Source organism: Carcharhinus amblyrhynchos, unplaced genomic scaffold, assembly GCF_965287045.1.
Source record: "Carcharhinus amblyrhynchos unplaced genomic scaffold, sCarAmb.v2.hapA scaffold_50, whole genome shotgun sequence".
NCBI classification, from domain to species: domain Eukaryota; kingdom Metazoa; phylum Chordata; class Chondrichthyes; order Carcharhiniformes; family Carcharhinidae; genus Carcharhinus; species Carcharhinus amblyrhynchos.
Genome location: NW_027649791.1, coordinates 2,468,385 through 2,492,233, shown reverse-complemented (window position 1 = coordinate 2,492,233; position 23,849 = coordinate 2,468,385). Strand labels below are relative to the sequence as shown.

The 23,849-nt window shown below is 41.4% G+C and overlaps 1 protein-coding gene across 1 annotated transcript in view; it reads left to right on the top strand.

The window, feature by feature from the left end:
- Positions 1 to 23,849, top strand: part of snx9b (sorting nexin 9b) — a 173,818-nt gene that overhangs the window by 119,894 nt on the left and 30,075 nt on the right. The window contains exons 10-11 of the mRNA XM_080182268.1: positions 8,754 to 8,857; positions 9,076 to 9,179. Coding sequence (XP_080038394.1) covers positions 8,754 to 8,857; positions 9,076 to 9,179 — 208 coding nt within the window. The remainder of the gene's footprint in view (positions 1 to 8,753; positions 8,858 to 9,075; positions 9,180 to 23,849) is intronic.

The window sequence follows — 23,849 nt, the reverse complement described above, 5'->3', positions numbered from 1 at the left end:
GCAATGACCATCTCCAATATAACCATCTCCCTCTCGCATTCAATGGGATTAACTTCACTGAATCCCCCACTTTCAACATCTTTGAGGGTGTACAGAGAGGATTCACCTGGATGTTGCCTGGGATGGAGGTTCAAGAAGGTGGCTCACTACCACATTTTGAGGCAGTTCGGGCCAGCAACAAATGCTGATCTTACCAGCAATGCCCACATCCCATGAAAGAGAAATCCTCTGTTGCGCATAAGGCAAAAATCAATAGTGTGTTTGAAGTGGTGTTGCCATCCCTATGCCTCTGATTACTCAGTAACTTTCTCTGGTCATCACTTATGGCATACACAATTGTACATATTTTTTAATCAGTATAATTTCAACCCAATAAAGGAGGAAGCTGTATTGAGTTTTGTTCTGGAGAATGAAGTGGCATATGTTTCATTGGGAGGATACTTGGAATAATATGTTTGCTGCCAATGCACAGTTGTACTGTTTTTCTCTGACAATATTGCAAGTAACAGTGATCAAAATCCATATCAATTATATTTTTGTATTCCTTCTCCTCATGGGCCTAAGATTTTTATTTGTAATTAGATCAAATTGAATGCCTTCAGACATTAAATATATAATCCTCAAATTCAATATATAATGTTGTGCTGGCTTAACTCTAGATTATCTGTAAAGTTAATACATAACCTGACGGAAAGGAAGCTAATATAATGCAAAGATTTGTTAAAAGTGGAATCTATAAATTAACGTTCTTAGAGAATTGAATATTTATAGTTTTTGGACTTAAATTGTTTCGTTTGGAAATCTCCACAGAATTTTTTTTTAAAGGCTTGTTTTATTGGCACTGTCTCATTGACGTCATTGGTTTTCTGCACTTGCATGGACAAGTGGGCATTGGTGGCCATCCTGTTTTGGCAACGAATAATATCTTTGGAAACCTGTGATCATTCCCATTAGATTTTAATTAATTGAGAGAATAGATCAGGAACAATCAAATGTTAAAATACCTACTGGGAAAGGATACATTTTACTGAGTTGCAAAGGAATCTGGCCCTGGTGGATTGGGTATCAAAGATTGCCAGGGAAGACAGTAACTGATGACAGTCAGTGATGAGATAGGAAAAATAGAAGAGGCAGTATAAAATTATACAATTTTAAAGGAAATGCAGGAACTGAAAAATTTCAGTTAATATATGCAAATATTTTAATATCGCAAGACAAGTTGATAAGGCTGTTTTAAAAAACATAAGTGATCCTTGGCTTTGTAAATAGAAGCTTAGAATATGAACGCAAGAGAGTTGTGCTCCATCTTTATGAATCATTAGTTGGGCCTCAGCTGGAATATTAGGTTCCTTCTGGATACCATGCTTCAGGAAGGATGTTGCCTTTGAAAGGGTCCTGAGAAAATTTACTGGAATGGTTTGAGGAATGACTGACTTCAGTTTTGTGGAGAGACGAGAGAAACTAGGAATGTTGTTCATAGAGCAGAAATGTTTAAGGTGGGGTTTAATATAGCTCAAGGTTTTGCTGCATTAAATAATGTGAAACCATTTTCACTGGCAGAAGGTTTGTTTGACTAGGGAACACAGATATTTGGCAAAAGAGCCAGAGAGTGATGAGAAGATTTTAATTCGTGTATCAAGTTATGATTTGGGATACGTTCATTGATGCTTTGAAAAGTAATAAGATAAATATTTGAAGAGAGAAAACTGTAGGGGTTGGGAGAAGGTGGGGCAGGGGGGAGGGGAGTGTCCCAAAAATTAGCCAAATCACATCAAATAAAAGCACACCAAGGCTTTATTTCTGGAAGATCAGATTTGAAAAGGGAGTTATGTTCAATCTGTATTGAACCCTTGCCAGACCATGCTTAAGTACTAAATGCAGTTCTGGTCACCATATTATAAAACAGATTCACCGATGAGGTTGCAGAGAAGATTTACAAGGGTGATACCAAAAATGCGTAGTTGTAATTCAAGATAGAGCTGAAAAGACCTAAATAGAGATGTTTAAAATTGTGAAAGGTTTTGATACTACAGGTACAGAGAGAATGCATCCAGTTGTGGAGAAGAGCATGATGAGAGATCATTCATGTAAAGTAGTTACCAAAAAATCCAATAGAGAAAGCAGAGGAAACTTCTTTACCCAAAGGGTGGTAAGAATATGGAAATTGCTACCACAGAGAGGTTGAAGCAAATAGTATGTGGTTAAGGGAAAAGCTAGATAAGCATTTAAGGGAGACAGAAATAGATATAATTGATTTAGGTGAGAAAAGATGGGAGAAGGCTGCGCTGGCAAGGACTGGCAGGCAAATGGACAATTTCTGTGCTTTGTACCTGCCAGATTTTAACTTTACATTGGAAATGAGGCGGGTCACGAAATGGATGGCTGATCAATTCCTTTCAGTGTCCAACTGGTTAAAATTAGCCCCATTGTAATTGAAAGGTCAAGAAATAAAGCAGAATTTATCCATCAAACCTCAGCCTAGCTTTTGCAGCTGTATTGGCTCCTTGCGTAGAATTGCATAAAGTGGACATCACAGATGCTCTGCATGATTCCTTTCACTCCAATGTATTTAATCCTCTATTCCTTTGTCCCTCATGTACCTACGTAGCTTCCCCTTGCATGCGTTTATGCTTTTGGCTTCAACTACTCCATGTGCTGGTGAGTTCCACATTCTTATCTCTCCACATAAACTAATTTATCCTGCATTTGCTATTGGACTTGTTGGTGATTATCATACATTCATAACCATTGATTTGCTCTCCCTGATAAGTGGAAACGCCTTTTCAATATTTATACTCTCAAACTCTTCATTATCAGAAAGACACAAATCAGGTTGCATCTGAGCCAGCTTTTTAGAAGAGATAACCCCTTGCCATTTGAACCTTTATTGGCTCCAAAGTTGGGCGCAATAGGTTAATTGGCTATGTAAAGTTGCCCCTTAGCGTCAGGTGGACTAGCAGGCTAAATACATGGGGTTAAGGGGATTGGGCCTAGGTGGGATTGTTGCTAGTGCAGGCTCAGTGGCCCACATGATCTCCTTTGAACTGTGTGGATTCTATGGATTGTAGTATTTCTTCCTAGCTCTGGTATAATTCTTGTGATTTTTTTTTTGTTTTAAATTCATTCATAAGATGCATGCCTTGCTGGCTAGCCTAGCATTTATTGCCAGTCTCTAACTGCCCTTGAGTTGTTGATGGTAAGCTGCCTCCTTGAACCATTGCAGATCATGTGGTGTAGTACACCCAAAGTGCTGCTAGGAAAGGAGTTCCAGGATATTGATTCCGTGATAGTGAAGGAATGGCAATATAATTCCAAGTCAGGATGGTGATTGATTTGGAGGGGAACTTCCAGATAGTGATGTTCTCATGTGTCAGTTGCCCTTGTCCTTCCAGATGCTAGCTGTTGTAGGTTTGGAAGGTACTGCCTAATGGGTGTTGGTGAGTTCCTGCAATGCACCTTGTAGATGGTACACAGCTGCCAATGTGCATCTCTGGTCGAAGAAATGAATGGCACTTCAAGTGGTCTGCTTTATCCTGGATGGTGTTGAGCTTCTTGAGTGTTTTTGAAGCTGCATTATTCAGGCAAGTGGAGAATATTCTATTACATTTCTGACTTGGGCTTTTGGAGAATCAGGAATTGAATTACTCCAGGATTATTAATCTTTGATCTGCTCTTGTAGCCACAGTATTTATATGGCTGATTCAGTTCAGTTCCGGTTAATGGTAGCCCTCTTGATATTGGTAGAGGGAGATTCAGCGATGGTAATGCCATTGAATGTCAAAGGGTGATGGTTAGTTGTTTTTTCTTATTGGAGATGGTCATTGCCTGGAGTGATTGTGTGGCATGATTTATACTTGCTACTTGTCAGCCCAAGTCTGGATGTTGTCCAGTTCTTGCTGCTCTTGGACATGGACTGTTTCAGTATCTGAGGAGTCACCAATGTTACTGGACATCGTGCAGTCATCAGCAAACATCCCCACTTCTGACGTAATGATGGAAGAAAGGTCCTTGACAAAGCAGCTGAAGATGGTTGGGCCTAGGAAACTATCCTGAGAAATTCCTGCAGTGATGCTCCAGAACTGAAATGATTGAGCTCCAGTCACCACAACCAACCTCCTTTTGTGATTGGTATGATTTCAAGCAGTAGAGAGATTTCTCCCTAATATCCATCACTTTTTTAGGGCTCCCTGATGCCACACTCAGTCAAATGCTGGTTTGATGTCAAAGACAGTCCTCTCACCTTGATTTGATTTATTATTGACGCATGTATTAACGTACAGTGAAAAGTATTTTTTTTGTGCTATACAAACAAAGCATACCATTCATAGAGAAGGAAACGAGAGTGCTGAATGTAGTGGTACAGTCATAGGGTGTAGAGAATGATCAACCTAATACAAGGTTAAGTCCATTCAAAAGTGTGACAGCAGCAGGGAAGAAGCTGTTTTTGAGTCGGTTGGTACGTGACCTCAGACTTTTATATCTTTTTCCCAACAGACAAAGGTGGAAGAGAGAATGTCCGGAGTGCGTGGCATCTTTAATTATGCTGGCTGCTTTGCCGAGGCAGCAGGAAGTATAGACAGAATCATTGGATGGGAGGCTGGTTTGCTTGATGGATTGGGCTACATTCACGACCCTTTGTAGTTCCTTGCGGTCTTGGACAGAGCAGGAGCCAAAGCAAGCTGTGATACAACCAGAAAGAATGATTTCTATTGTGCAACTGTAAAAGTTGGTGAGAGTTGTAGCTGATATGCCAAATTTCCTTAGTCTTCTGAGAAAGTAGGAGTGTTGGTGGGCTTTCTTAACTATAGTGTTGGCATGAGAGGTGGATCCAAGACAGGTGATTGGTGATTGGATGCCTCACAACTTGAAGCTCTCGATCTTTTCTACTTCATCCCCATTGATGTAGACAGGGGCATGTTCTCCTTTTATGCCTCCTGATGTAGATGACAATCTTCTTCATTTTGTTGACATTGAGGGAGAGATTATTATTGCCGCACCAATTTACCAGATTCTCTATCTCATTCCTCTACTCTGCCTCGTCATTGTTTGAGATCCGACCTACTATGGTGGTGTCGTCAGCAAACGTGAAAATCGAATTGGAATGGAATTTGGCCACATAGTGATAGGTGTATACAGAGTACAGTAGGGGGCTGAGAACACAGCCTTGTGGGCACCAATGTTGAGGATGATTGTGGAGGAGGTGTTGCTGCCAATCCTTACTAATTGTGGTTTGTGGGCTAGGAAGTTAAGGATCCAGTCACAGAGGGAGGTGCCGAGGCCCAGGCCATGGAGTTTGGAGATGAGTTTCATGGGAATAATGGTGTTGGAGGATGAGCTGTAGTCAATAAATAGGAGTCTGACTTAGGTGTCTTTATTATCGAGGTGTTCCAGGGTTGAGTGCAGGGCCGGGTAGATGGTGTCTGTTGTGGACCTGTTGTGGCGATAGGCAAACTGTAGTGGATCCAGGTAGTCCGGGAGACTGGAATTGATTCGTGCCATGACTAGCTTTTCAAAGCCTTCATAATGATGGATGTCAGAGCCACCGGCCGATAGTCATTAAGGCATGCTGCTTGGTTGTTCTTAGTACTGGGATGATGGTCATCTTCTTGAAGCAGTTAGGGACTTTACAACAAGAGATGTTGAAGATGTCTGTGAATACTCCCATTAGCTGATCCCAACAGGATCTGAGTGCTCATCTGGGTACCCCATCCGGGCCAGTCGCTTTCCATGGGTTGACCTTCGAGAAAGCTGCTCTGACATCTGCAATGGTGACCCCCAGATACAGGTTCATCCTCACCTCTATTATGATTCAACTCTTTTGTCTGTGTTTGAGCCAAGGCTATAAGACCAGGAACTGAGTGCACCTTGTCTAATGCCTCTCTACCCTTTCTTTATAATATGGAGACAAGAACTGTATTTCCAAATGTGGTCTAACCAATGTTCAATGCAATTTTAGCATAATTTCTTTGCTTCTAAATTTTATCCCTGAAGAAGTAAACCTCATTGCACTGCTTGCTTTATTAATGGCTGTAATAACGTGTGTCATTATTTCAATGATTTATGTACCTCTTTGTTCCTCTACTGCATTTAATCTCTGTTTTCTAAGCAGTATGCAGCCTCCTTACTCTTGCAATCAAAATACAGAATTTCACACACGCCTGTATTAAAATTCATTTCTCAATTACATGCCAATTCTGCAAGTTTATTAATGTCATGCTGTACTTTACTGCAGTCTTTGCTCAGTATTCTATTTTGGCGTTGTCCACAAATTTTGAAATGATATTACCCAGTGCTGAATCCAATTTGTTTACGTAAATTGTAAACAACTGTACTCCCAGCACTGAACCTTAAGAACATAAGAACATAAGAAATAGGAGCAGGAGTAGGCCATCTAGCCCTTTGAGCCTGCCCCGCCATTCAATAAGATCATGGCTGATCTGTTGTGGCTCAGTTCCACTTTCCCGCCCTCTCCCCATAACCCTTAATCCCCTCTCTTATCAAGAACCCATCAACCCGCTTCTTAAAAATATTTAGCGAGGCAGCCTCCACCACTTCAACGGGCAGAGAATTCCAGAGATTCACCACCCTTTGAGTGAAGAAGTTCCTCCTCAACTCCGTTCTAAACCGCCTCCCCTTTATCTTGAGGCTGTGCCCCCTAGTCCTACTGTCTTTTTTGAGCGGGAAGAGTCTCTCCACCTCTATCCTATCCATCCCATTCACCATCTTATAAGTCTCAATGAGATCTCCCCTCATTCTTCTAAACTCTAACGAGTACAACCCTAGTTTATTCAGCCTCTCCTCATAGCTCAATCCCCTCAACTCCGGTATCAGCCTAGTAAACCTCCTCTGCACTCCCTCCAGGGCCAAAATATCCTTGCGCAGGTGCGGCGCCCAAAACTGCACACAGTACTCCAGCTGCGGCCTCACCAATGCCCTATACAGCTGCAGCAAGACCTCCCTACTTTTATATTCAATCCCTCTCGCTATGAAGGCACTATCGTGAGCACTATTGTTCATTTAAATAGCAACCCTTAACCAATCTCTCTGGTTCTGTAATCAACTTCCAATTCATTCTGCTACATGACCTATAAAATTATAACAGGACTAGATAGGTAGATGCAGGCAGGTTCCTGAAGTTTGGGATGTCCAGAAGTGATAGTCATAGTCTAAGTAGACAGGGTAAACCTTTTAAGACTGAGCTGAGGAGGAATTTCTTCACTCAGCCTGTGGAATTCGCTACCACAGAAAGCAGTTGAAGCTGAAACATTGTATGCTTTCAAGGAGTTAAATATAGCTCTTGGGACTAAAGGGATCAAAGGATATAAGGGGAAGATGGAATCAGATCATTAAATTGAATGTCCACCTTGATCATAATGAATGGCGGAGAAGGTCAAATGATCTACGCCTGCTTCTAGTTTCTATGTCTGACCCTGTTAATTGTACATTTATTATTAATTATGTGCAAGTGGTGAGTATTAACAGGTGATTCATTTGAGTCCCTTTATAAGTAGGCAAAGACTAAAAGTGTGGTGATGAAGTAGGTGTATGCTTGTAATGCGAAAATAAATATAAATGTATGTAAGGAATGGGTCCAGTTCTGTCCTTCCAACTGGCTTTCTGGGAGAGAAGTCCTCTGATTCAAGTTTTGAACCTGGTCATAAGTTTGCAATTTGAAGTTTCAAATATAGTATAACTGCTACATTGCTCTTGTCCACTCTTCCTGTTACTACCTCAAATATTTTGGAAAGATTGGTTACGCTTGACTTTCCCTTTTGAAATCCGTGCTGACTTTATTTTCACCTTGAGATAGGTAAGTCTGAAGAGAAACAGACTAAAGTCACAGTAGCAGATTTATTTCGTTAATGAATGTTACAGTAATGTGGAGAAATTTCATCATAACCGTTGTTCTGAAATTTATTGTGGAATAAAGCATGTACTTTGAACCCAACATAGGCTCATAGAATATTAACTGAGCCTATCTTGAGAGAGTTACAGACAAAAAACTGTCCAAAGATGTGCAGGTTAGGTGAATTGGTCATGCTAAATTAATTGTAAATTCATGCTAAATTCCTTAGTGTCCCTAGATGTGTAGATTAGGTGGATTAGTGGGTCAAATACATGCAGCTATGTGGATAGGGCCTGGGTGGAATACTCAAGTCAGAAATTAGATCCAAACTCAACAGATCAAATTGCTCCTGCACTGTAGGGATTCTATGAAAAACACGTATAACACTCATTTCATACCTGAAGTTCTGAAGTCAAAGATCAACTTACTGAAGAGTAGCTGAAGGGAGATTTTATGTCTCTGTTTAGCATTATAGTATTGCTTAACAGGCCACTTGCCTACGATGATATCCCTTTAACTGTTCCTTCTGTGCTTCCTGTAAAACCAAAATTTGAGTAACTGTGAGCCATGTGCACTAGCCCTAGATCTGTGGGCACTGTGCCAGCTGTGAATTATATGCATTTTGAGTAACTGTAATTTTATCTAGAAAGCTAATCCATCTATCCCTGCTGGCAGAATTCATTGAAGAGTATCTTTAGCTCTTTCACCATGTGTCGCAACTGTTGTATCACTCGCCAATTTTCTATCCACACAGCTGCAACAAACAAAGATTAGAAAGAAGAATAGTGCTCTTTGTTGTGAATGACCTGCTATTAAACACAGCCAGGGGAAGGAAAATGAATGGAAAAGTTTTCAGTTTTTTTTTTCATTTCATTCTTATTTGCATTTCTGTCTTTATTCACTGAAGGAATGGAAATTAGGCAAGAGGAAAACTGAAAAAGATGATATTGTTGGTGTCATGATCTTTTCAACAGTGGAGCCACCAGCGGAGGATATTGGCTTACCAGAAGCGTATGTATTAATTTTATGGAACTACAAGTGCCAATAAGCTGAAAATCAGGTCTAAAAGTTAAGAATATTTTGAGTATCAATTTTCATCATCTGCCTTTCCACATCACCAATGCTTTTATGTTTCTAGTTTCTTCCTCTTTGCAGTCTTTTCTTTAGTTAATTCTAATTCAGCTTTGGAAAGGAATCAAGTCACTTTGATTGTGCCTTTGACCCTGCAGAGAACAGAAGGTTGAATTGTTCAGTAAATTTACAAAGGCCATGGATGATGGGGTTAAGGAGCTGCTCAATGTGGGACAGGAACATTGGAAAAGGTGCACAGGAGGTGAGTATGAAAAGCTTGTTTATATCAAAGCTGTTTTAAAAGCTTCAGAATAGTTACTGTGGCAAAATGCCTTGTCCAACCTTAGACTACATAACATCATATATACAATAAAGACCATTTGGCCCAGCATGTCTGTGAAAGAATCATCCAATTGGCCCCTTATTCTGTTCTTTCACTTCAGCCTGTAATGTTTTCTCTTCCAAGTACACATTCAATTATCTTTTAAAAGTTGCCATTGAACCTGCTTCCACCACCCTTTCAAGCAGTGTATTCCAGATCATTGCTGTGTATAACAATTTCTCCTTATCTGATTCTTTTGCCAGTTATCTTCATTCTATACCCTCTGGTTTTGATTCTTCCATTAATAGCAACGGTTGATTCCTGAATGTTCTATTTAACCCTTCAAGATTTTGAGCACTTCCATTGAATTTTCTCTTGCATTTTCTTAAATCAAGGCAAACAGCATCAGTTTCTGTGGTCTCCACATAATTTCACTTTTTTATCCTTGGAACCTTCTCTGTACTTTCTTAGACCTTGAAATCCTTCCTGAAGTCTGGTACCTAGGACTAGTAACAGTACTCCACCCGAGGCCTACACAGCATTTTATAAAGGTTTAACATATCTTTTCTGCTTTTGTTCTTTACCTCTCTATTTAAAAAGCCAAGCACTGAAATTCCTTTGTAACCAGGCTTTTTTGCTTGTCCTACTACCTTTTAAAGACTTGTCTCTAAGAACAAAGAAAATTTACAGCAGCAACCGCCCCCCCCCACCCCCATTTTGAGGCTGTGCCCTCTAGTTCTGGTTTCCTTTCTAAGTGGAAAGAATCTCTCTACTTCTACCCTATCTAGCCCCTTCACTATCTTGTAAGTCTCTATAAGATCCTCCCCTCAGCCTTCTAAACTCCAACGAGTACAGGCCCAGTCTATTCAATCTCTCCTCATAAGCTAACCCCCTCGTCTCCAGTATCAGCCTGGTGAATCTTCTCTGTACTCCCTCCAAGGCCAATATATCCTTTCACAAATAAGAGGACCAAAACTGCACACAGTACTCTAGTTGTGGCCTCACCAGTGCCTTGTACAGTCGCAGCGAGACCTCCCTGCTTTTATATTCTATCCCCCTCGCTATAAAGGCCAACATTCCATTCGCCTTCTTGATCACCTGTTGCATTTGCAGACTGAGTTTTTGCGATTTGTGCACAAGGACCCCCAGGTCCCTCTACACAGTAGCATGCTGCAACTTTTCACCATTTAAATAATATTCCATCCTACTATTATTTCTTCCAAAGTGGATAACCTCACATTTGCTAACGTTATACTCCATCTGCCATGTCCTCGCCCACTCACTCAGCCTATCCAGATCTCTCTGCAGATTTTCTGCGTCCTTTGCGCAATTCGCTTTTCCACTCATCTTCATGTCATCAGCAAATTTTGTTACCCTACACTCAGCCCCCTCCTCCAGATCGTCTATGTATATGGTAAACAACTGAGGCCCCAGTACCAATCCCTGCGGTATGCCACTAGTCACCGACTGCCAACCAGAAAAGCACCCATTTATTCCAACTCTCTGCTTCCTGTAGATAGCCAATCCTCAATCCACGCAAATACTTTACTCCCAACTCTGTGTACCCTAACCTTCTGCAGCAACCTTTCGTGAGGCACTTTATCGAACACCTTGTGGAAATCTAAAAACCCCACATCCATCGGTTCATCTGTGTCTACTGCACTAGTCACGTCGTCATAGAAATCTAGTAAATTCGTCAAACACGACTTCCCCTTCATGAATCCATTCTGCACTTCAACCCTGGGAAAAAGCTTCTGACTATCCAGTCTGTCCGTGCCCCTCAGCTTAAAAAACAAATTTATCATTCCACTTTACTTTCTTTCCCTTAGCCAAAATAATACCTATACAGTCTTTAATTTCATGGGCTATTTTGCTACTATGTATTCTTTTACCAAATTCCACAATTGGAATTTACACAATTCCAACTGCACAGCCTTTATCCACCACCTCCATTATTTCATAAAAATATGAAGTATGGGTGGCATGGTGGCACAGTGGTTATCACTGCTGCTTCATACCTCCAGGGATCTGGGTTCAATTCCCGGCTTGGGTCACTGTCTGTGTGGAGTTTGCACATTCTCCTTGTGTTTGTGTGGGTTTCCTCCCACAGTCCAAAGATTTGTGGGTTAGGTTAATTGGCTATGCTAAAATGGTCCATTAGTGTCCTGAGATGCATAGGTTAGAGGGATTACAGGTAAACATGTAGGGATATAGGGGTTGGGCCTGGGTGGGATTGTGTTCAGTGCAAACTCGATGGGCCAAATGGCTTCTTTCTGTACTGTAGGGTTTCTATGATTTCTATACTTAATCAAGTTAGTCACAACTTGCCTGTAACAAATCCACTCTGATTGTCATTAATTAGTCCATGAGGGATGACTTGTTTGAAGTATAAAAGATCTTGAATGGTATTGACAAGGTGGATATGGAAAAGATGTTTTATCTTGCAGGTAAGTCCAAAACTGGGGAGGTCATTGTTTTAAAACTAGGCGTTACCCCTTTAGGACAGAGACAAGGAGAATTTTTTTTTCTGAGGGTTGTGCAACTTTGGAATTCTGCTTCAAAAATGGTGGAGGTGAGACCATTAAGGCGAAAGTAGGTGGTTCTTGTTAGGTAAAGAAATCAAATGTCATCGGGGGAAATGGGAATTTGGAATTCGAAACACAAGCAGATCAGTGATTTGATTGAATGGTGGTCTAGTCTCGAAGGGCTGAATAGTCTACTTCTGCTTCTATTTCATATGTTTGTATGTATTTCCTTGTGACGATTAATTTTCTTTAAGATTATCTATATTTTTCCACCAATGACGTTAAACTACTTGGCCTTCAATTGCCACCTTTATTCCTGTGAGATGTAAAATTTAAAATTCTTCAGACTTCGAGCACCATATCTAAGGGTTCCCAAAATTGCTTTCCTCAGTAATTTAGGATGCATCTATCCAGATTAGGTGACATTTTTAGGAAATGATGCCAACCTTTTAATGACCTCTATCTATTTTCTCCTTCATTGGCAACATCCTCATCTCCAGTGAAGACAGATGTGAAACATTCATTTTGTACTTCAACAATGTCTCCTTCTTAATCCCCAATTGTCCCCACCTTTTCCTTCAACTATCATTTCACTATTTATGGCCAAGATTTCCCCAGTCCACTGCGATGCTCGTGTACTGTGCTGGAAATTGGCGCAGAGCTGATTACCATACAGTACTGGACAATAAGCCTTTTCCCAAGGTGTAAGAATCCATTACGAGGGGCATAGGTTTAAGGTGCAAGAAGCAAGGTCTAAAGGAGATGTACGAGGCAAGTTTTTTTTACTAACAGAGGGTGGTGGGTGCCTTGAACTTGCTGCCGGGGGAGGCAGTGGAAGCAGTTATGATAGTGACGTTCAAGAAGCGTCTGGACAAATACATGAATAGAATGGGAATAAAGGGATATGGTCCCCAGAAGGGTAAAAGGTTTAGTTCACACGAGCAGCATGGTTGCTGCAGGCTTGGAGGGCCAAAAGGCCTCTTCCTGTGCTGTAATGTTCTTTGTTCATATAGAAATCACCGTTTCCAAATGACTGATGAGCCCCGGATGATAGTGTCCTGGCCCACTAGTGTCTCCCCCACCTCATTGAGAGAGGTTCCCACCAGGGGGTTTACAAGTACTCTCCACTAATGGGGACCAAGTGTGCTTACCAGTTTGTGGGGCCAGAGGCCATTGAGGTGCTCCCGGGAGTTGGAAGCAGGGGTGGAGTGCCCCCTGGGCACCCTAGCACTGCCCACTAGGCACCTGGTGGTGCCAACGGGCAGAGCCAGAGGGGGATGGGGCCTACTATTGGGCTGATCAGTGATAGTGGGTTGGAACCTGGTGCACACTCTGCAATGGGATCAGTCAGGTTGGGAGGGAGAGTGTGATTGAAGTTGGCCATGGAATGGGGGCAGGATCAGGGATGGGGGGGCAGCAATTGGGAGGCTGGCGATTATGGGGGAGGGATATCAGGAATGACATTGGGAGGCCGGCAATGGGATGGAGGGGCCAATGCGCATGCGCCAATCTCCCCACTGACATCAGCTCATGTGCAGTAGTACACTCAACATTACGCTGCCATCCTCTTGGGTGGGAGTAGGCCCCGTGCCCCACTTTCTGGTGTGAATCTCTCTGAGGCACCTCTGTGATGCACAGTGTCGGAGATTCATTCCACTAAGTACACCCAAACATCGAGCAGGAAATTTTCTCGTTTTCCTATCCGTTGGGCTTTTTTTCTTTGGAGAATCCCAGCCTATATGTTTCAACACGTGCTGAGGCCTAACCAGTGATTTATAAAGTTAATCGTGACCTCCTTTTGTATTCCCTTTTTATCAAGCCAAAGATCCATATACTTTATTAACTACAGAAGCAAAATACTGCTTACGCTGGAAAGTCCAAAATCAATACAGTAATATGCTGGAAATACTCAGGCCAGTTAGCAGTCGTTAAGAGATAAAGCTGGGTTAATATTTGAGGTCAATGACCATTGAAGATCAGGATAGCTGATTCTGAGCAATTTGAAGTGAAAGATATAGAAAAGCCAGATGCATGACTTATGAATAAGATCCCAGAAACTGCAAAGTGATAATGAGCAGGTAACTTCTTCTGATGTTGATTGAGGGATAAATATTGGCAGGATACTGGGAATAACTCATTGTTCTTCTTTGAAATAGTGTCATGGAATCATTTGCATCTACCTGAGAGAGGAGAGGGTCCCAGTTTAATGTCTCATGCCAAAAACAATTCTATTAACAATGCAGCTTTCCCTCAACTCTGCACTGAAGTTATAGCCTTGAGTTTTATGCTCAAATGGAGTGGGATTTGAATCCACACCCTGATTCAGAGGCCAGAGTGCTGCCAGCTGAGCCACAGTTGGTGCTTGATAAGGCCTTTCTGAAATACATTTGCGAAACTAAATGAAAAGGGTTTACGACATCAGTGAAGGCTGTGATTAGTTCCACAGGGATCAATTCTGGTACCTTTTGTTGTTCGTAGTATTTATAAATGATTTGGAGGAAAACGTAGCTGGTCTGATTAGTAAGTTTGCAGATGACACAGAAATTATTGGAGTTGTGGATAGTGAAGAGGATTGTCAGAGGGTACAGCAAGATATAGACTGATTGGAGACTTGGGCAGAGAAATGGCAGATAGAGTTTAATCTGGACAAATTTGAGGTAATGCACTTTGGAAGGTCCAATGTATTTGGAATTATACAGTAAATGGTAGAACCTTTAGGAGTATTGACAGACAGAGATCTGGGTGTACATGTCCACTGATCGCTGAAAGTAGCAACACGGGTGGATAGGAGAGTCAAGCAAGCATACGAGATGCTTGCCGCCTTGAGTCAGGGTATTGAGTATAAAAATTGGCAGATCATGCTGCAGCTGTACAGCCTCGTTTAGTTAGACCTCATTTGGAATATTGTGTACAATTCTGGTTGCCACGCTACCAGAAGGAAATGAATGCTCTGGAGAAGGTACAGTAGAGGTTTACCAGAATGTTGCCTGGAATGGAGGGTATTAGCTATGAGGAGAGGCTGGATAAACTCTGTTCGTTCTCAGTGGAACAACAGGGGTTGAGGGGCGACCTGATAGAGGTTTTAGTTTAGGCAAGCATCATGATCAGTGCAGGCTTGGAGGGCAAAAGGACCTGTTCCTGTTATGTACTGTTCTGTGTTCTAGTGGATATGTGATGGGTTGAAACAAAATTATGAATGATCATAATCATTCGTGGATAGCGTGAATAGTCAAATGCTTTTTCTTAGGATAGAAAAGTCCAGTCTGTAGCATGTAGGTTTAACATAGAAACATAGAAGATAGGAGCAGGAGGAGACCAGTTGGCCCTTCATGCCTGTTCCGCCATTAATCATGATCATTGGCTGATCATCCGACTCAGTAGCCTAATCCTGCTTTCTCCCCATAACTTTTGATCCCGTTTGCCCAAAGGTTTAAGGTGCGTGGGGAAAAGTTTAGAGGAGATGTATGAGACAAGATTTTTACAGAGGGTGGTGAATGTCTGAAACATGCTGCCTGGGAGGTAGTGGGAACAGATACAATAGCGGCATTTAAGGGGCATCTAGATGAATACATGAATAGGATGGGAATGGAAGGATACGGACTCCATAAGTGCATACGGTTTTAGTTTAAGCAGGCATCATGATCAGTGCAGGCTTGGAGGGCCAAAGGACCTGTTCCTGTTAGGTGCTGTTCTTTGATGTAGTGGATGTGTGATGGGTTGGAACAAAATTTTTTAAACTGTTAATCCTTATAATTTTTAAAGCATCTGAAAATCTTCCTCCGTTGCTATTCTTTATCTTGTCCCTTATGTAGACATTCTATTCTCCCAGCACCAGTTCAAAGTGATTCTTAGTTCTGAAGGCATGCTTTCCTTCTGTTCTTTTTCTGGCTGGATAACTTCTATTTGCTGAACAGGCTTTAATGGTGAGGATTACTGAGAAATCTCTCCCTCCAAACAAAGCTAGACAAATCTTACAGTTTCATTTAAATTGTAGAGATTGCAGAACTCTATGGCACAGAAGGATCTGGATCTCCAGGTACATGAATCTCAAAGTGTTATCCCCCTCATGATAATTGGTGTTCTGTTCAGCATCAATACTTATGTCTCCAATTTCTGTGCCATAAAATCATATCGTCCCTACATTGCAGAAGAGGCTATTCAGTCATGCTCTCTGACAGGATAATTTACCCAGGCCCTCTCCCTTGCCCTACTCCTGTAGTCCCACACATTTACCATGGCTAATCCCATCTAACTTTCACATCTTTGGACACTAAGGGGCAATTTAGGCTTGCTAAATTGCGCATCTTTGGACTTTGGGAGGAAACTGGAGCACCTGGAATTAAACCTGGATCCCTGGAGGTGTGAGACAGCAGTGCTCATTACTGTGCTACAGTGCCACCCATCTGCCATAGCAGCAGTTTCTCTTACCTCAGAAACTTTAGTTTTCTAGGTGGGACTTCACTGTTTTTAAATTTCTCCACGAACATCTCTCTAAGGTTTTCAAATTCTTACCCTAACTTCTGGCCTACACTACCTTATCCTAAAACTCTACCCACCTATGACTGATCCTTCCCATCCATTGACTCAGTCTGCATTCCAGTTGCCTCGGAAAAGCAGCCAGCATAATCAAGGATCCCAGACGTACACTCTTCCACCTTCTTCTGTCAGGGGGAAGATACAAAAGTCTGAGATCAAGTAATAATCAACTTAGAAACAGCTTCTGATTCTGATAGACAAGGGAATTAAGGGTTATGGGGAGAAAGCGGGAAAGTGGAACTGATCCACTTCAGATCAGCCATGATCTTGTTAAATGCTCGAAGGGCTAGATGGCCTACTCCTGCTCCTATTTCTTATGTTCTTATGTTCTTCCCTGCTGCCATCAGACTTTTGAACGGATCTACTTTATATTAAGTTGATCTTTCTCTACGCTGTTGCTATGACTGTAACACTATGTTCCGCACCCTCTCCTTTCCTTCCCCCATGTACTCTGAGTGGAATGCTTTGTTTGTACAGCACACAAGAAACAATACTTCTCACTCTATATCAATGTACATGACAATAATAAATCCAAGGGGAATGGCTGCTCCCTACTCACCCTTTACATACCCCTCATAATCTTAAACACATCAATCATGTCACCCCTCAGCCTAGCGAGTCTCCCCTTTTAGGTCAAGTGCTCTATCCCTGGCAACATCCTGGTGAATCTTCTCTGTTCCCTCAAGTGCAATCACATTCTTCCTAAGATGAGGTAACCCCTCTCTGTCAAAGCTACGCTGACTCCCTAATCAACCTTTCCAAGTGGAGATTAATTCTCTCCTTCAGAATTTTCTCCAATAATTTCCCTATCACTGACATGAGACTCACTATTCGTCTGTAATTTCTTGGTTCATCTCTACTACCTTGGTTGAAAAGTGGAACCACTTTAGCCAAACTCTAGTCCTCTGTCCTGTGTCACAGCCCCTGAAATTTCCTGCCCTGCCTTCCACAGCAGCGCCGGATGCAATTCATCAGGGCCTAAGGATTTGTTCACTTTCAAGCCCATCATAGCCCCTCCATTTTCCATGTCAAACTGCAAGTTCCTCACAGTCCCCGTCCTGAATTCTGAACCTACATTCTCCTTTTCCTGAATGAAGACCAATGCGAAGTATTCATTTAACACTGCGGCTTCACATACAGATTGCCTTCTTCATCTCTAAAGGCCCTACTTTTTACTTGGTTAACCTCTTCCCCTTAACTATTTATAAAATATCTTGGGATTCCCCTTAATCTTATTTGCAAGTCCTTTTTCATGCTTCTTTTTTGCCTTTCTAATTGCTTTCTTAAGTTCCCTCTTGCACTTATTCCTTTAGGGCCGCAGTTGAATTGCTTCTTTTGGACGTACTAAAAGCTTTTCTTCCTTGAATTATCCTAGACACCCAGGGTTCCCTGAACATATTGCTCCTACGTTTCCCCCACAGGGAACATGTTGGACCTGTTCTCCCCATTTCCTTTTTGAATGTCCCCCATTGCTCTGCTGTAGACTTATCCACAGGGAGCTGTTCACAGTCAACTTTGGTCATATCCTGCCTTATTTTGATAAAGACTGCCTTTCCCAATCTAAAGCCACCTTTTGCAGGCCGTCTTTCTCCTTGTCCATAACAAACTCGTGAGATCAAAAGCAGGAGTTAAATCTGACCCATCATCAAGTGCATCTGCTGCTCGTAAACAAAGCCTTTCTTTTGATTTCCCTTTCTCTTTGCAATTCAAAGTTTTCCTTTTCTCTTGTTCCTTGAATTAAGTTTTCACATTTCCCTTTTTCTTCTCTTTGAAGTTCAAGATATTTCATTTCCCTCTCTTCAACTCAAATTTTTGCTTTTCTCTATCTTTTTCTCGATTTGCTTCATTTATAACTGAGTTTTATCTGGATTAAATTTTCCTTCCTCAAGGCTCAGGTGTTGAGCCACTACCTCAACTATCTCTACTTTCTTAGTGCCTATTTTTAAATCTCTTTCCAACTCCTGCCACAGCCTTGAAATTAACCTTTGTTCAGTGTTGCAAGGCACAAAGTCCTCTCAAGGGATACTTCAGCTATAGGCACAGGGCCAAATTCTTTGACCTCGCTTGTGGCTGGCATTCTCTGATCCCGCTGCAGTGAATGGAGATTTGGCTAAGTGCCAAATTCTCCGTTCCCGCTGGCAGTGGCAGTGGGACATGAACAGCCGGAGAAGTCCGGCCATCGTTTTTTTCAACAAATACAGCAAAGGTCACCAAGTAATTTTATTAATTTAAACTTGAGAAAATCTCAATGTACTGGTTTTCACCTGTAGAGTCACAATCTTGCAGGAACTCCTGTTTTGTTACAAACTTTGTAGAGATCGTTAACTTTAAAAAATAAATAAATTTAAGTTCCTGGTGGAGAATTTAAAGAAATTGTACAATAAAATTTCAAGTCTTGGGACTTTTATTGTAACAAATAGCTAAAAACAATGTTGACTAAAACTCTTTTATAGGCAATTTTTACTCCAAACTACTGAAAAATTGAGGCATGTCAATTTTTAACATGATTGGAAATCTTTGTTTGCACTTTTTTAGTGGACACTCCATTCTCCCAGAACCAATCCAATGTGATTCTTAACTCAAGGGCCTTGCTTCCTTTCTTTTCCTGCCTCTATTGCTTTTTCTGAAATTTAGTGAATTTTTGTGATGTTTTTAGGAAAACCTGTAACCTGATCTGACAGTGGCTTCCAATAGACTCTTCCCACTCAAAGTCCATCTCTATGGTAATTTGTATCACAGTGAGCCTTGATCCAGGTAAAAACACTAATTAGCTATCCTTTAAACGTCCGGTTTCACTCACTCACTCATGAAATTAAGTAAATAATTTAAAGTATGACTGATAACAAAACCTAACATTCTTAATAGCTTCCTGGGACTTTGGAAGAGTAAGTCCATGTACCATGGCTGTTTTTGCCATTGTTTACAAGTGTGAACACCTTACACCTTCTTCCCAGTAAAACAATCTGGTTCCCCATTTAATCTTTAAGAACCAAGCCACCAGGCCTGTTATCAGCTGAATTCAGAACAGGCCACATGACCATTTTCATTGCTCCATTTTACCTTAACTTAAAGACACAATCCCAAAACATCACAATCTTATAAAAACTTGTACATGTAACAACTTGCTCTTCTGTCTCTTGCTCCTCTTCCCCACCATGCACTGCCATTCCTTCTCAATACTGGTTTCCAAATTTCTCATGGCATTTATACCTCTTATTCTCCCCTCCCTGTCTCGCCTTTTCTTTTTTTCCTTCCTATTGCATTATTTTTATTTTTTTTTGTAAAAGATATTATTCCATTCTTAAAGTTACAAAGCCAATGTGCAGAATGGACAGGGCAAGCCCTTAATCCATCTCGATTGCTCCAAAAACAAATTCAGATTCAAATCAAATCCAATTCTTGGCTAATTCATGAGGCCATGGTGTTGTGTGATTTCAGGAAGAAATTAGATAAAGCTTTTGGGGCTACAGGGATGTGAGGAGAAGGGGGGATCAGGATACTGAATTTTATGGTCAGTCATGATCATAATGAATAGCGGAGCAGGCTCAAAGGGCAGAATGGCATACTCCTTCTTGTTTCCATGTTTCTATGTCCCCATAAGAGAAACCTACTAGATCCAAGCTAACGAGAGCAGGTATTACACCTGATCTCAGGCTTTATCTCCGACAAAAGACCTTCTCATAACCATTTTTTTAGTTTCTTGAACTTAGTGTCATAGTCATTTGAGGTTTACAGCATGGAAACAGGCCCTTCGGCCCAACTTGTCCATGCTGCCTTTATTTTAAAACCCCCAAGCTAATCCCAATTTGCCTGCATTTGGCCCATATCCCTCTATACCCATCGTACCCATGTAACTATCTAAATGCTTTTTAAAAGACAAAAAGACACCTCTACTACTACTCTGGCAGCTTGTTCCAGACACTCAACACCCTCTGTGAAATAATTGCCTCCCTGGACACTTTTGTATCTCTCCCCTCTCACTTTAAACCTGTGCCTTCTAGTTTTAGACTTCCCAACCTTTGGGAAAAGATATTGACTATCTAGCTGATTTGTGCCCCTCGTTATTTTGTAGACCTCTGAGGTCACCCCTCAGCCTTCTATGTTCCAGAGGGGAAAAAAAAGTCCAAGTCTAATCAGCCTCTCCTTATGACTCAATCCATCAAGTCCCGGTAGCATCCTAGTCAATCTTTTAGAATCATAGAATCCTACAGTGCAGAAGGAGGCTATTCAGCCCATCGAGTCTGCACCAACCACAATCCCACCTAGGCCCTATCCCCATATCCCTACATATTTACCCATTAATCCCTCTAACCAAAGAATCCCAGAACGCTAAGAGGCAATTTAGAATGGCTATTCTACTTAGCCCACTCATCTTTGGACTGCGGGAGGAAACTGGAGCACCCAGAGGAAACCCACACAGACACGGGGAGAATGTGCAAACTCCACACAAACAGTGAACCAAACCAGGATTCGAACCCCAGGTCCCTGGAGCTTTGAAGCAGCAGTGCTAACCACTGTGCTACCAAGACTGGCCGGCGCAACATTGTGGGCCGAAGGGCCTGTTCCGCGCTGTAATGTTCTATGTTCTATGTTCTATGCTGCCCTTTTCTGCACTCTTTTTAGCTTAATAATATCCTATCTATAATAGGGTGACCAGAATTGAACACAGTGTTCCAAGTGTGGCCTTACCAATGGCTTATACAATTTCAACAAGATATTCCAATTCCTGTATTCAATGTTCTGACCAATGAAACCAAGCATGCTTTCATGCTGAAAGTGATAGCTCCACTTTGAAGGAGTTATGAACATGTACCCCTAGATCTCTTCTGCAACTCTCCTCAATGCCCTACCATTAACTGAATATGTCCTGCCTTGGTTCAATCTACCAAAATGCATCACCTCGTCTTTGTCTAAATTAAACTCCATCTGCCATTTGTCAGCCCACTGGCCCAATTGATCAATATCGTATTGCAATTGGAAACAATGTCCACTATGCCACCAATCTTAGTGTCATCTGAAAACTTACTTACCATGCCTCCTATATTTTCATCCAAATCATTAATATAAATGACAAAAAACAGTGGACCCAGAACTGATCCCTGAGGCACACTGCTGGTCACAGGCCTCCAGTTTGAAAAATAACCCTTTTACAACCACTCAAAAGAAGCCAATTTTGTATCCATTTAAATACCTGGATCCTGTGAGATTTAACCCTATGCAACAACCTACCATGCGGTACTTTGACAAAGGCCTTGCTGAAGTCCATGTAGACAACAACAACTGCACTGCCCATCTACCTTCTTGGTTACCCCTTCAAAAAACTCAATCAAATTTGTGAGACATGATACTCAAGTCTCATGATACTCAACTTGTACTCAAGTTCACGGGAGTGGCATAGTGGTGAGCACTGCTGCCTCAAGGCCCAGGGACTCAGGTTCGATTCTAGCCTTGGGTGACTGTGAAGTTTGCTCATTTTCCCCTGTATCTGCATGGGTTTCCTCCAGGTGCCCCGATTTCCTCCCACAGTCCAAAGATGTACAGATTAAGTGGATTGGCCGTGCTAAATTGCCCCTTAGTGTTCAAAGGTGTGTAGATTAGGGGATTAGTTGGGTACGTGTGTGGGGTTAGGAGATAAGATGGGTCTGGGTACATTGCTTTGTCAAAGAATCGGTGCAGACTTTATGAACCAAATGGCCTCCTTCTGCACTGTAGGAATTCTGTGATTTCGTTTAATCTTGTTCGTTTAATCTTTCCCTGCTTTCTGTCATTCTTGCTCATTCCCTCATTCATTAGCTGCAGCTCTTTGTCCCGTGCTGCAGTTGACCTAATTTACCTTCAACATTTCCAAAAGAGTCAGTGAGGTACAAAAATCTTACTGCACAAGAGCTCATAGTATTGGATTAATATATTAGCAGTGATAGAGGACTGGTTAAATGACAAGAAACTGAGTGTCAGGATAAATGAGTCATTTTCTGAATAGCAGACTAATTAGTAGAGTGCCACAAAGATCAATGCTAGAGCCCGAACTGTTTACGTTCTATATTAATGAATTAGATGAACAGACAGATTATTGTAGCCAGATTATTAATGATGCAAAGACAGATATGCAAGTAAGTTATGAGGAAGATATGGATGGTCTGCAATGAGCTATGGATGGGTTAAGTCAATGGGCAAACATTTGTCAGATGGAGTATAATGTGGATAAATGTGAGGCTATTCACTTTGCTAGATTAGACAGAGGGCCCATGGTGCTGTGATACAGAGGATCTGGGTATTCTTTTACATCAATCACAAAAAGTCGACATGAAGACCAGTAATTAATTAGGAAATTATGTGTAAAAGTAAAGAAGCCTTAATACAATTGGGTAGGGAGTTGGTGAGACACTATTAGAGTACTATGTACAGTTTTGGTCTCCTTGTTTAAGAAAGGATCCACTTGCATTGGATGGCTAAAGAGGTTCATTTGGTTGATTCATGCAGTTACATCCTGGATCTTCAGTGTATTTTACCCTCAATGTATTTGGGCTGTTTGCACCTCCCACGTTCTGTGACTCTAGAAATTAGTATCTGTATACTTCCACTGATCTTTGTCATCTAGGTAAGCTGTTTCCTGATGATAGCTACTGACACCTGAGTCTGTCAGTTAATTTTGTTACTAGGAAAAGTCTAATCTCATCAATCCCTTGGAATGCTAGGTGCTGCTGTTACTAGGCAGATCCATGACACTAGTGTTTTCCTGCACTCTGGTTTGGGCAATCCTTGATCCCACCTGACCCAGCACAGCCTTATCCGCCCAACCTTAGTTGCCTGACCCGAAAACAGGCAAGATCCATAATCTGGCACAGACTTGGTCCTGAAGCTACCAGTTTTGAGACACTATACCTGTATACAAATAGCGGTACATAACCTAATTGTATATGACAAATATATATGGTTTATTTTATAGTTTAGCAATATCAAATTGTGCTTGGTTGATAAATAAAACCATGATTTTTCTATGTGCATTTTCAAACTGTCTTTGTACAAATTGAGTAATACTTTGAACTATTGAGAACATTTGGTACTGAATGATACTCAGTTTAAAGCTTTTCTGACTTTCTGTTTTCTGCAATCAGAAGTGCAGACAGTATCTTATTGGTGAACTGCAAAGAATTCTGATATAACTTAAGAAGCAACCAAATTATAGTTTTATCTATCGATTTGTGTTTTCCATTATGCAAGTAGTGTTGGCTGGAAGGGTGTTTGACCCACTTCTGGGACTTTGAACTAACACTGTTGCTATTTTTCTACTCTGCCCAAATATTTATTAAACACTCGCGCAGTGGCTCCCAACTTGTATGCTGTGAAACCGCCCCCCCCACCCCAAAGATTAAAAATTCATATAATTAAATTAAAACTAGCTTTTGTCTAAAGTTCTGTGGTTGCATCTCTAAGACACAATGAACCACAGGCTCCCATACATTTGTGGCTGGGCAAGAGCCACGTGTGTGTTACTTAGATTTTTTACTTTGGTCAGGCCCTTATGCATGACTGACAGGACTTGGAGTTG